The sequence below is a fragment of the Gymnoscopelus microlampas genome, assembly GCF_963454915.1.
Source record: "Gymnoscopelus microlampas genome assembly, chromosome: 24".
Classification (NCBI taxonomy): domain Eukaryota; kingdom Metazoa; phylum Chordata; class Actinopteri; order Myctophiformes; family Myctophidae; genus Gymnoscopelus; species Gymnoscopelus microlampas.
In genome coordinates, this window is record NC_139961.1 from 21,841,863 (window position 1) to 21,854,301 (window position 12,439).

General features: G+C 39.3%; 1 protein-coding gene across 3 annotated transcripts in view; it reads left to right on the forward strand.

Annotated features, from left to right (window-relative positions):
* The first annotated feature begins 469 nt into the window (after nucleotides 1–469).
* The window catches only part of abi2b (abl-interactor 2b), a 30,659-nt gene continuing 18,689 nt past the window's right edge, over nucleotides 470–12,439 (forward strand). For all 3 annotated transcript variants that reach the window (XM_084050838.1, XM_084050839.1, XM_084050840.1), the window contains exons 1-3: nucleotides 470–630; nucleotides 9,274–9,441; nucleotides 11,480–11,656. In XM_084050838.1, the coding sequence (XP_083906964.1) occupies nucleotides 514–630; nucleotides 9,274–9,441; nucleotides 11,480–11,656 (462 nt within the window). In that variant the 5' untranslated portion in view covers nucleotides 470–513. The remainder of the gene's footprint in view (nucleotides 631–9,273; nucleotides 9,442–11,479; nucleotides 11,657–12,439) is intronic.

Consider the following 12,439-nt stretch of genomic DNA (forward strand, 5'->3'; position numbering starts at 1 on the left):
GCTCCTTAGACCAGTAGTGGTTCTCAACCTGTGAGTCCCCAGATGACAGTAACGTGACAATATATGGACTTTTAAGATCTTTTTAATACCTAAAAATAATACTTAAAAAAAAAACATTCTGTAAAAAAAACAATTTGGCCTAAAACATTGGCCAAATTGTCAAATAATATAAGAAAGAGGCATTGTGAAAACAGCTGAGGAACAGAGTCAAACTAAATGTAATGCCTACAATTGCAAGTGCTTGTCAGGGTGGGGAGGGTCCCTAGTTCAAATATGACTATTTTGGGGGGTCCACCCAGTTCAAATATGCCGCCTTAGACCATTGCAGTAGCTGCCACATTATTTATTATTTATATACTTGTATTTAATAATGATTTAATTGGATGGGAGAGCCCTGTAGTAGCGCACTATGTCCTGTGTGTGGCACTAGTGAGCCAACACAAGCACCCCCACACACACATACACGCACTAATACACACACATACTCTAGTACACACAGCTAAAGATGTGAAAATGGCGGAGTTACAAATGCTTCTGGAAGAGGAGATCCCCGCGGGACGCAGCGCGTTACTAGACAGTTTTACCAACTTGGAGAGAGTCGCGGAGTACTGCGAGAGCAACTATGTTCAGGTACGTGTCGTCTAATGGCGGACATGTTTGATAAAACACAGCCTGGGCTAAGAGAGAGTGGGATAGCTTAGCATCGGTAGCATCAGTTCAGTTCGCCCACAGTGGGCGAACTGAACCGATGCTAATGGTGCTAAGCTATCTGTGGCTAACTAACGAGCTGCCGATGTGGTGCAGGCTGCGGCCAGCACGCCAAGGATGCGTCACTGACGTCACCCTGTTCGTATATATGTGTCGTTGGTTTGTTTTTTCTTGATTTTTTTAATCATTTGTATTATTAATAATTGAATACATATTATTGATATATTTTTTAAAAAAGCATACAAAGGTAGTGGTCATCTCGACATTTTTAAATACACTTCTATTGACAGTTTGTTACAGCTTTAGTATTTTTTTTGCTTGAAATATTTATTTGTATTAATAAATTATAATACACATTATTTATATATAAATAATTAAATATCATACAAAGTTAGTGTTCATCTCTTGAAATGTTTATTATATATGTATTTTAATACACAATAATACATTTTTATTATTACAATAACACAATATTTATGTATAATAAAAAAAATCTAGTTAGTGGTCATCTCTCGACATTTTAAAATACACTTCTATTGACAGTTTGTTACAGCTTCTTTTTTTTTTTTGCTTGGTTTGATGGATTTGACTTCAAACCGTTATAATTTTGGTATGGACATGACGGTTCAGAATACAAGTTGATTAGTTAATTCATTTGTTACGTAATTGTAAAACATTGTAATAATGTATCCCCCAGTTAATAATTAAAACATATGTAATTGTAGCTCAAAGCTTTCAAAAGGATCAAATCAAATGTATTTATATAGCATATTTAAAAACAACTCGCATGGTACCAAAGTGGTTCACAAGAAGGGTGAAAAAAAACAGCAATATAAAACAGTCAGTGATAAAACAAAACACAGATATGGAAGTCAGAAAGTAGAAAAATATATAGAGCAGCAAGGCAAACCCTTATCATAAAAGTGCAAGTTCATCAGGGGGATTTAAAGGCTTGTGAATATAAATATATATATATATATATAAATATGTATGTATATAAAATATGTGAAGTTGTTACCTAATGAACCGTCTCAATGTCATGTTTTTAGCTTTATTTTAAATCTACTTTTAGTCATATTAGAACTAAAAAGTATTCGTGACGTCACCATCGTGTCCTTGTCATCTTTCCCCTCGGGTGCAGGCTGTTTCTCTCGTAACTAGAAGCTGTTCAGTCATCATTAAACAACAAGACAGTCGCACTTAATTACAAACTACAGTTTTTATTTAATGGTCGTTAATGTAGGCTAGTGTTCCACGTGTTCGATAAACGACGCACACATCTGTAGTGATTCTATCGTGTTAGCCAGCTGGCTACTACTAGCTCGTAATGTAGCTTCCGTGTTACACAGACATTGGTGACCCGTCAAATTCTGTGCCTCCAGTGGTCACTGTTTTGCAACGGTACAAAATGTTTTTTGAAGTGAAGTGTAGAACCTTTTCTGCAGCATTGATGTTTAGAATTATATATATATATAATTTAAACCTGAGCTGTATACAGTGGTGTAAAGTAAGTAAGTACATTTACTCAAGTACTGTACTTAGATAAAAAAAAATACTTTACTGGAGTATTTCCAATTTTCAGTACTTTTACTTCTACTCCACTACAATTATTTGAAAACTTTAACGTTACTTTGTAGGTTTTGATTATTATTACAAACCCCATATACATTTGAGCCATTTGAAAATAGCTGATCTACAAGATTTGTATACATTTGAAAACTTGTGAAACGGGACATTCTGTATGATGAGTACTTTCTACTTTTGGTACTTTAAGTACATCTTGATAACCAATACTTTTGTACTTTTACTCACGTACATTTTGAATTCCAGACTTTTACTTGCAACAGAGTATTTCTACAATGCAGTATTGACACTTTTAACTCAAGTAAAACATTTGAGTACTTTTCCACCACTGGATGCATATTTTAAAACATAATCTTGATAAGAGTTATTATAATCCTGACGACGCGCCTTCAGCTAATATCGCAAAACAAGTGCCTCCTCGGCTCAACACATTTCGATGGGTCACCAATTCCATTGTAGCATCGGCATCACCCACGGATCATTCTGAACCAGTCAGTCAGCTGGGTTGACGGCCCCGTCAAAATCAATACGAATCAATCAGTGCATCTGCAGCAACGTATCGATCATGCATTTACCCGGGCATGTTGCAAAAACAAACACATTATATCTTTTATGTGCTTTGATTGAGAGAAAGCTAATAAAATATATATATATTTTAAGAGCCATGACAGTTCGTGATGTATTGCATGAGGGGTGGTTGGTATAGGTGTGATGAATTCCTATGCATTGCAGATACTGCAAACTAATCTTGCTGCTCTGGCAGATATTTGAAATATGCACGTAATTACTGCAAATGGCATGGCTTTATAGCCGAGGTTATTTATCACTTTTATTATTGCCTTGTGCTTCAGGTAATCTAGCAGTGTCTGCGGTTGCAACTTGGCTCTCTGGTGGTGGGTGGAAAAAAGTACCATCTGCTATGGAGGGAATCTTATCTAAAGTGTTATAGTGTTGAATGAGTGTCTGTATAGGCTTGTGTGTCATTAACTGTGAGAGGGTCTATTTGGTTACATTTGTATACTCTGAGAGTTACAAATGGATGAATGAATTAGCACTGACTGATTTGACTGTGTAGCCTGGCTCATGTCTATGAAACACTTCCTTTTCCATCTTGTGATCAGATGAGCTAAGCATGAATGAATGTAGCTGTGGAAATGGCTGTATCTTGTTTGTGGCAGAACTTCTCTAATCCCCAAAACGCACACAGGCCTCCTGTAATTACCGGACTAGAGGTCTCGCTCTCAATCACTGTTTGTAGTGAGCGAAGAGGCTTTTTTTGGCAGCGTGCGAAACTAAAAATCTGACATCATTGATGAATACAGTCGATCGGGTCTGACAGGTAAGACGGAGGTGTCAGCCCTCTGGGTAAATCGCATCTTGCTGCCTGGCAGGTTGCCCCACATTGCATGTCACCCTGCGAGATTTTCTCCACTGTTGTCAGATTGATATTGTCACCTGCATTTATCATCACCCTCATGCGACCGAATGATGAAGCAACACGTTGAATTCATATCTTCATAGTGGTGTAGTAGGCCTAATTCTTGCTTTTTGGGAATTAATTTGAGGTGCCACAGGTGTTTTGATTTTCCCCTAAAAAGGCAACTAGTTGCCTGACAAATGCATCTCTGTCAAGTTACTTATCTATCATTTTGCAGGTCCTGTTCTCATACTCAGTTTTGACTCAAAAATGAAAAAGATTCATTTTATAATTCAGATCAGTTCATCGCTCATCATCACCCTTGTGGGAGGGATGCGCGAAGCCTTATGAGTTAATCTGTTTTTTCTCTTTGATCATTATTTTGTTTACAAGGCAAGTAGCCAGGGCTTTAGATTACCTCCAGCTAAATGGTGGTCGATTTTTTTTTTCTGTAGAAGCCATTTTGGCTCATGATCATCCATCATTAATAAGAGATTCTATTCTAAGACTCTCGAAGACTATTAGATGCCGATACACATTTGTGGGTTTACTAGGCCCTGTGGACAACAAAGTTAATTGCTGCCATGTGGGTACAATGTCCTACACCATTTTAATATTTTGGTAATAACCTGCTTGTCCTCATGCTTGGGTTGGGCTGTAGATCATTTTGGCTGCACCCTTCTTTTTCCTTGCTGGTTTATTTGCGGCCGTTGCATGCATGACTAATTGTTGCATGCGTTGTTAGCCAACACACTTGGAGTGAACAGACTGAACACAGGAAAATCCTCAGTCTTAATTTATCTGTTTGTAACTCTTGAGAGTGTACAGAGGTTATGTTTTGTATTACATGTACATTACTGGGATTTTACTGGGCGCTCGGGTGGCAAAGTGGTAAAGTCCCTGCCCACCACCACGGAGGTTGTGGGTTCGAATCCAATGTGGTGCATGGCGTCTTTGTCCGGCGTCTATGTGAACACAATTGGTCCCTGTTCGGGCGGAGGGAAGCCAGGCGGGGAGCGTGATATTGGTCATTGCACGTATTCCTACGGGCTGGTAAGGCACCTGTCTGCAGGGAGTGTTGGGCGGGAGGAGTAGGACGAAGGCCCTACGTCCTCCCGGTGGGGGCTCCTCACTGGCAGGTGAGTTAGTAGGATACAACAGCAATGACGACACAGAAATGTGTCTGGGGAGGAATTAATTGGCACAACGACTAAATTGGGGTGAAAAAGGGGGTAAAAAATAATTGGCTACTCTAAATTAAAAAAAAGATAAGGGGTTTTACTGTGAAAGACGAGTGCTATATTGATTGATTGATATATTTGTTGGGAAACAAAATGCATATTCATAAACCTACAGTGATTGCATTAACACAGGGCACCCCGGTAGCTCACCTGAACAGAGTCCCTTTGCTCCATGTCAGTCCTTCTCTCTCGCCATTCCTGTCTCTCTACTAATAGGGTTACGTGCGTGCCTCAAATCAATATCACGATTATTTAAAACTTCTGCCTCGATTACGAATAATGAACTATTATTAAAAGAAAATGTGAAAATAGCAGATCTACAAGCTCACAACGTGTCTGTTATTGGTTCTAAATATCGGTTTTGATATATTTTCAGTTAATTGCCCAGACCTACTCTCTCACTGTCGAATAAAGCAGAACTTATGTGTTTCAAAATGTGCAGTCTATTTACATTGTAGGTGTTTAGCTGTTGTGCTTATCTAGAGTAATGAAGAGTGATTGAGCAGATAGAGGTTGTTGTAATCTTTTGTTCAAGGACACTTCAATAGGTAATACATGGCTGTTTTGTGTTAGATCATGTTGTTTAGCTTGTTCTTGATTGATTGTGCCAGTCTCGCACAGTGATTCCAATTAAACCACAATGCAGAATGCACCCTGCCCTTGCCAGACAGATTCTTTTCAACATGGGACGGGCCAAATTTTCCTATAGCTGCTTTTCATCATGCCGATCGGTTATGATAAGAATCTCACTACTGTGTTGAGGTTCATGCTTCATGTACCTGAAGCACTGTTTAGTGCAGCTGTCAAATAAAATACAATGAGACTAGCAGATGAGTCATATAAAAGTTTTAAAACAAATCATTTTCATTACTACATGTATAACAATATTAACACTTCTTGACTTGACAATTTTGGTTAAACATTCTATTGCAATTATTGCTATGGCATGTTTGTTCAGTTACAGCAGGGGTCTCCCCATCTCCAGTGCTTTAGTAAAAAATAAATAAATCATTTTCAGGTTGGCAATTTCATCCAGTCAGGAGAATACCAATATTTCAGAACTATTTGATAGTTTTCCAGTTCCAATTTTGCCTGCTCAACTCTTGTTTTCATCACTTCCAGTTGCATTGTTTATCCTGTATGAGTTTTTCTCCCCTAATTGGATGAAATTGGTATCCTGACCTGAAAATGTTTTATATTTTGTGTATTCTGTTTTTATATTTATCAAAGAGCTGGAGAGATTTAGAGACCCCATTACTGAACAAACACTCTATAGCACAGTGATTGCAATCAGAATATAGAGCTATTTAACACTTAATTTAACAAAAGAAAAAAACTATAATGGACCCTGATTTATTTGCTGTTGAATTAGGACGAATCTTAGCAGTGCAACAAAAACGTGATGTCGAGGAGCTGCATGTCTTTTTCCCTCTCTCTCTCTTCACTGCCGTGTCTAAATAACACAGAAACTGCCTGAAAACTAATATTAAAGAAAGGAGAAAAAAAGAGTGGTGTGGGATCATTATACAGTACAGACGTCACATCACAGGAGTAATGTTAGTGTAGTGCTTTACCCATTAAAACCAGGAAGACATCTGTGTAATTTATTTTATTTGAACCACTTAAAACATTATCTTATGCTTTGGCTATTCAAAAATAGCAGATATACAAGCTCATAGCATGTGACTTTGTGCCGCACTATGAGCTTGTAGATCTGCTATTTTTGAGAAACATTTTTGCAAAACTTTGAATATGTATATTTGTTAAAGCAAACATTTTTAACTCAAATCTTTGCTTCTGGGGGGTCCCTGGAACAAAATATTTTGAGATGGGGGGTCCGTGGCCAAATACATATAATTTTGGGGGTCCATGACATGGAAAAGGTTTTGAGCACCAGTGCCACTGATACAGAAACATGCATTTTTCAGAAAACTGTTAGGGTTTAGAAGACGTTTGTAGAATCGGCCTCAGGTCTTAATGGGTTAACGCAGGAGGAAGGACATGTCCATCTCCCATAGAACACAGCATCCGTCCAGAAAACATTAGCTGATCCAGATGTACTTTGATGGGCCTGTTTGTCTGCCTACGGCTCAACCTTTTGGCTCGAATTGTCTGAAAACTATTCTTTTTACAATTCCTCTGGTGCAACTGCAGCTGTGTGCTTCATATTCACTGTCACATTCAGCCCAATCCTCCAACAAATTGACATTCAACACATTTTTTACACTCAAATTTACACACTGAGGCTTTGTCCTATCAGAATTAATCAGTTTCACTGACCAAGTACAGTATTAGTAAGCAAGAAAGGTTGAGAGACTAAAAGTAGGAATTTAGAGATTAGACTTAAGTATTATGGTCTTTTACTGTGAGGTACAGCAACTCCGCAGATAGACAATTTGAAGGGTTGAATTTAGAACCTTTAGTCAACAAAGGACTAAAGTTACTTAAAACATTGTAAACTGAAAATATTTTTTTTGTTAGGTTTGGGCTTGCAGTCCTCTGTAGTTCTAACCTCCCACAGAACAGAAGGTACCTTGGGATTTAGCTCTCACCACAAACATTCAGCCCACCACCCCCAGCTTTTAGATAATTGCTAACAGGTGAAATGATCTCCTTATCTGGAAAGAATTAAATGATATCAGCCGGAAGCCCTTCGTCTCATTTGGACAGTGTGGTTTTTAGTTGAGGTTTTCAAAGTGGATGTAAAAAAAAGAAAGAAAATGCACCTGGGATAGTGTTGCGTTGTGGTTACATTCCACGTCTCTGTCTGGAGGACCCACATGTACCCCTGCCAGAGTAGGATTGAATCTCTTCTTGTTTCCCTGTCAGACTGCAGGGACAAAGCTGATTGCCCGCTCTCCTTTAACCATATGAACACCCTAGCATCCCTATTGCGGACATGTCACAATAAGCGAACATTCTGCAAAATGATCCGAGCATTCAGTGAAAATTCCCGCCGAGGCGCGTTGTGATTGCCTTGTAGATCGGCTATTTTCAGCAAAGAGATTTGGTGTAGAGGGATAAAAGTGGGGAACCATGTACAGATGGAACATAACCCTGAAGGACCCTGGTCAATGAAGTACGTTTACGTGGTTTAAGTGGTCAAGGAATAGATAAGGAAATGTGTTTTCTCATTGCTCCAAACACTGAGGATTTACCATACATGAGCTCCTGAATACATGCGTCCATCATATCTTTTAGCATTATGCATTATGCTAACTGACACTGACGACAGCTAAGTACTGTAGTTATCTACATGGCAAGAATTTTAAATGAAAATTCCAAATAACTAGATAATCCAACTTGATTAACCTGAAATCCGAATATAAGCTGGGCGTTTCTTTTCTTCTATTACTTGCCAGAAGTTCTTGTACTATTCTGCAAATGACAGAGTGTCTTGGACTTCTGTAAAGTGACTCACTTGTTCAGATAATGAAGTGGAAACTTTTGCTACAGTAGAGTCACTCACTCAGTGGGACTGTTGGGACTCAGTCTGACATTCTTGCTCTGTACAGGAAGGTGCGCGCGTTTGGCAGCAGTGTGAGGCTGGCGTTTAGATGGGCTGTCTTGTAAACTAAAGATCTCTCTCGGGTGGGTTTGATCCCCACGTCAGCCCATTTCTAGATGCCCTTTAGAAATAGACTTGTAGTTGGAAAACAAGAAGGGTATCTTTGACCCCGCCATGTCAGTGACATGCCGTTGTCTTCAAGGAGGAACCGTCCTCACTGTGGCTGGAACATAAAAGTAATGTTCATTACTGACAAGTTCCACTTCGGATGGTTTCTCCTTCCTAGGGGATCACACAACACACAGTCATGGGTCAAGGAATCTAACCAAGTCCTCGTCTAACTCTACTTCCACTTTTCTCACTTCTCACTCACCAGGCAATGTTCAAAAGGTCCCTGTTCCATTTGATGGTGGTGGTGATAGTAAACTGTCTTGTAAAATCTCTTTTGTATCCATCATGTAGCTGCGTTTTGAACAAGCCCAGGGCTCACTTCAAAAAAGTTATATTTTCCTGATATAGATTGGTACATGTACTACTGTTTTCCTCTAGCGATCACCAGATAAACACAGGGCGTTGTTCAGACTCAGAGGACCGCATCTATTCTCAATAACATTAGTGATGTGTTGCAACGGTAGATGTTTGGATAGTGAGCTGACCATGTAATCACAAAGATCTGCAATTAGTTTGGTCTAGGACCCTCAGGGTTCCTTGAGGGACCATTTTGCGTCCATTTGGTTCCATTTTTACACATGCCCACAATAGGGACTCTAGGTTGCAAGAGGTTTTAATCGGACCGTTTTGTCTCTGTGTTGCAGTCACCAGATAAGCACAGGGCGCTGGAGGAGACCAAAAACTACACCACCCAGTCTCTGGCTAGCGTGGCCTACCTGATCAACACACTAGCCAACAATGTCCTCCAGATGCTGGATATCCAGGCCTCCCAGCTCCGCCGTATGGAATCCTCCATCAACCACATCTCACAGGTAGGAAGGTGGACACACATACGCACATTGCACACACACGCACATTGCACACACGCACGCTCGCACACACACAGGTGCTGGTGAAGACAACGTTTGTGTCCTAAGGCTGGGCAATATTATCGATATATCAATATCGTGATATGAGAATGGATATCGTCTGGTTTTGTAATATGGTGAATTTTGTATTGTATTTTCCTGTTTTTTTTAAGCTGCATTAGTAAAGCCATAGCTGTTCTATTATTTATTTGCCTTTACCCGCTTAATTATTGTATAGGCATAGACGATTATTTATCAAAAATCTCTGTTTTTTTAAAGCACTTCCCCACAATATCTTCACAATATCAATTTACAGTTTCATCTTCAATAGCTGACGTTCTTATCCAGAGTGATTTAGGTATTTATTTGGATAAAAAATAATTACATTTTGTCTGTGTCCTAATGGGTTTGTGCAATTAAACGTGAAAAGGTTGTAAAACCACAGGGGTGAACACTGCAGTCTGTGAGTATAGACCTTCATCACCACAGCCCTTCACTTGGCTGTGATCCATATTCTGAGCATTATCTGTTACACATGAGACTGAATGAACAAGGAAAGAAAGAATTCTCTCCCTCTCTCAGCGCATCGCGGGAGATTGGCATCCTCACCACCAACAGCTTGTACATCGGCTGTTTTCCCCTCTTTTTTTTTTTTAATTCTGCCTATAATGCAATAATTTACAATTTAGCAGACACTCTTATCCAGAGCGACTTACAGTAAGCAAGGTAAACCCATACAAAAAATGTAGAGAGACAGTGTAGTGCCTCAGTAAAGGAACACCGGTAAACTGAGAACCTAGCATCAGTCTAAACCAGTGGTAACCAACCTGTTCAAGCCCATTAGCACTTTTTATTCCAATGTGTAAGCCGAGATACACCATGAGTAAGAAATCATATTTACTTTAGCAATTTCTGACAGGCTCAATCTATTTGCATACATCCACACAAAGGCTAGTAGTCTAAATACGAATAAACAAACACAATGGCAAAATCTTTGAAAAATATTTATAAAAGTAAAAAGGCCAAAATATTAGACTTTACACTTTTTTAGGATACTTTAAAAAACATATTAAAAAACACAGGGACATGAAATAAATTGCTATTACAGATATCTAATCTTTAATGCACAATATTGACTTTCTCCAATTATTATTTACATTTAGATTCTGTTCAAATGATTTATTGATTTGACAAAAAAGCATACACATGACTATTTATTTGTACATATCTGTCAATACTTTTGACAGATGTGATGAAAGATTATCTCTGTCATCAATTGTTAGGGATAATTATGTCTGTGACGGTTTGTAAGATTGGAGAAGTAAAAAAAATAGCCTGATGACTTTAACGTTAGGGGCTTGTCGACTGGCTATTTTCCCCTCAAGAGTCCAATTAGCGTCCAGGTGCGTCTTTTTTTTAAATGACGGCTCCAATCGGATCTCAGAAACAATTTCATGGGTCCCTCCCGGTTCAGGTCAGTCATTTGAAAAAGGGTACTAATAACCTCGCATCACCAGGCTTTCCACACAAACAACACAGACAGTATGAGCTTGAGCATGTAGTAACCTACTGTCTGCTGGCGTGCCTCGAGGGCTATGCGCCTGGGTCAATCTACTTTCAATAATTTGAGGGTGTATATCCATAGTATACGAGTGGCCCCTCCGTCTTTGGACTAATCCATATATTTACTGAGATCTGATTGGCTCACAGTTTCAAGAAGGCTGCCAGCCAGCGGCGTGGGGGGGGGGTGCATCCGTCACCTCCTCTCCCAACACACAAACCTGTTTGTGATCGACTGTGGCGGCTTTGAAGATCGATTGTGATCGAGCGGTTGTTTACCACTGTGGTCTAAACAATTATACTATCAAAATAAAAACTATATACTATCAAAATAATATGGACATATCCATAATGACATATCCACATCCCAAATAGGGACACCAGGTTGAAAGAGGGTTACACATTGTTAAAACCAGCCTCCTCCGCTACCTCTCCTCCTCAGACGGTGGACATCCACAAAGAGAAGGTGGCCAGGCGAGAGATTGGAATCCTCACCACCAATAAGAACACCTCACGCACACACAAGATCATCGCCCCGGCCAATCCTGAAAGGCCTGTGCGCTACATCCGCAAGCCCATCGACTACAGCCTATTGGACGACATGGGCCATGGCGTAAAGGTAGGCTCCGTCATGATGGTTCATGGTGCGAAACAAGGTCTCAAAGAGGACAAAGCAGATTCTGACAATGTACAAAATTACAAAACCCGACTCAGCGTTTGCTAGAAATGAAAATGATAACTTGTGTTTATTTTACTATTTGAATTGGGAAGAATTTATGGTAAGTATGCTTACGTGACTCACTGTATTTGTTAGCGCGTGCAAGAAACGATAGTACCTGTCATTGTAAACTGTCAAAAAACAAGTCAGGTTTTGTAATGTTATACATTGGCAGAATCCGCTTTGTTCATTTTAGTTCATGGTATGTAAATTAATGGGGAGAATATTTTGGATTATGCATTTTCAATCTACGGAGCAAATATTTAAAGATATCTTTCCAATATTTGGAGTTACATCATCAACGTCTACCAAAGTTCAATTGTGCTTTAAAAATGCCTGCCGGATGTCTTTTAGCTCTAACCGCTGACTGTATCATTCAGAATGGCTGTATCAGCTTTGGCAGGCAATTCAGTGTTATTTGAAGGTTCCTGTCCATTCCTAAAATTGAAGTGAAATGGGGATATTACGGCATCCAAGCTTTCCACTATCTGATTTGGAAAAACAATTAGGTTATTTTTTACAAAACAAATATAACCGATGTCTGTCAGATCACAGCAGTGTGTTTGATCTTAGCGGACAGCTATTGTCCCTTCAATCGCATAGACCTGCCGGGCTGTTGATCACATTTCATGTTGCAATTTGTTTTTCTACCTGTTCACTCACTAATCCTCTGATTCCCTCTCT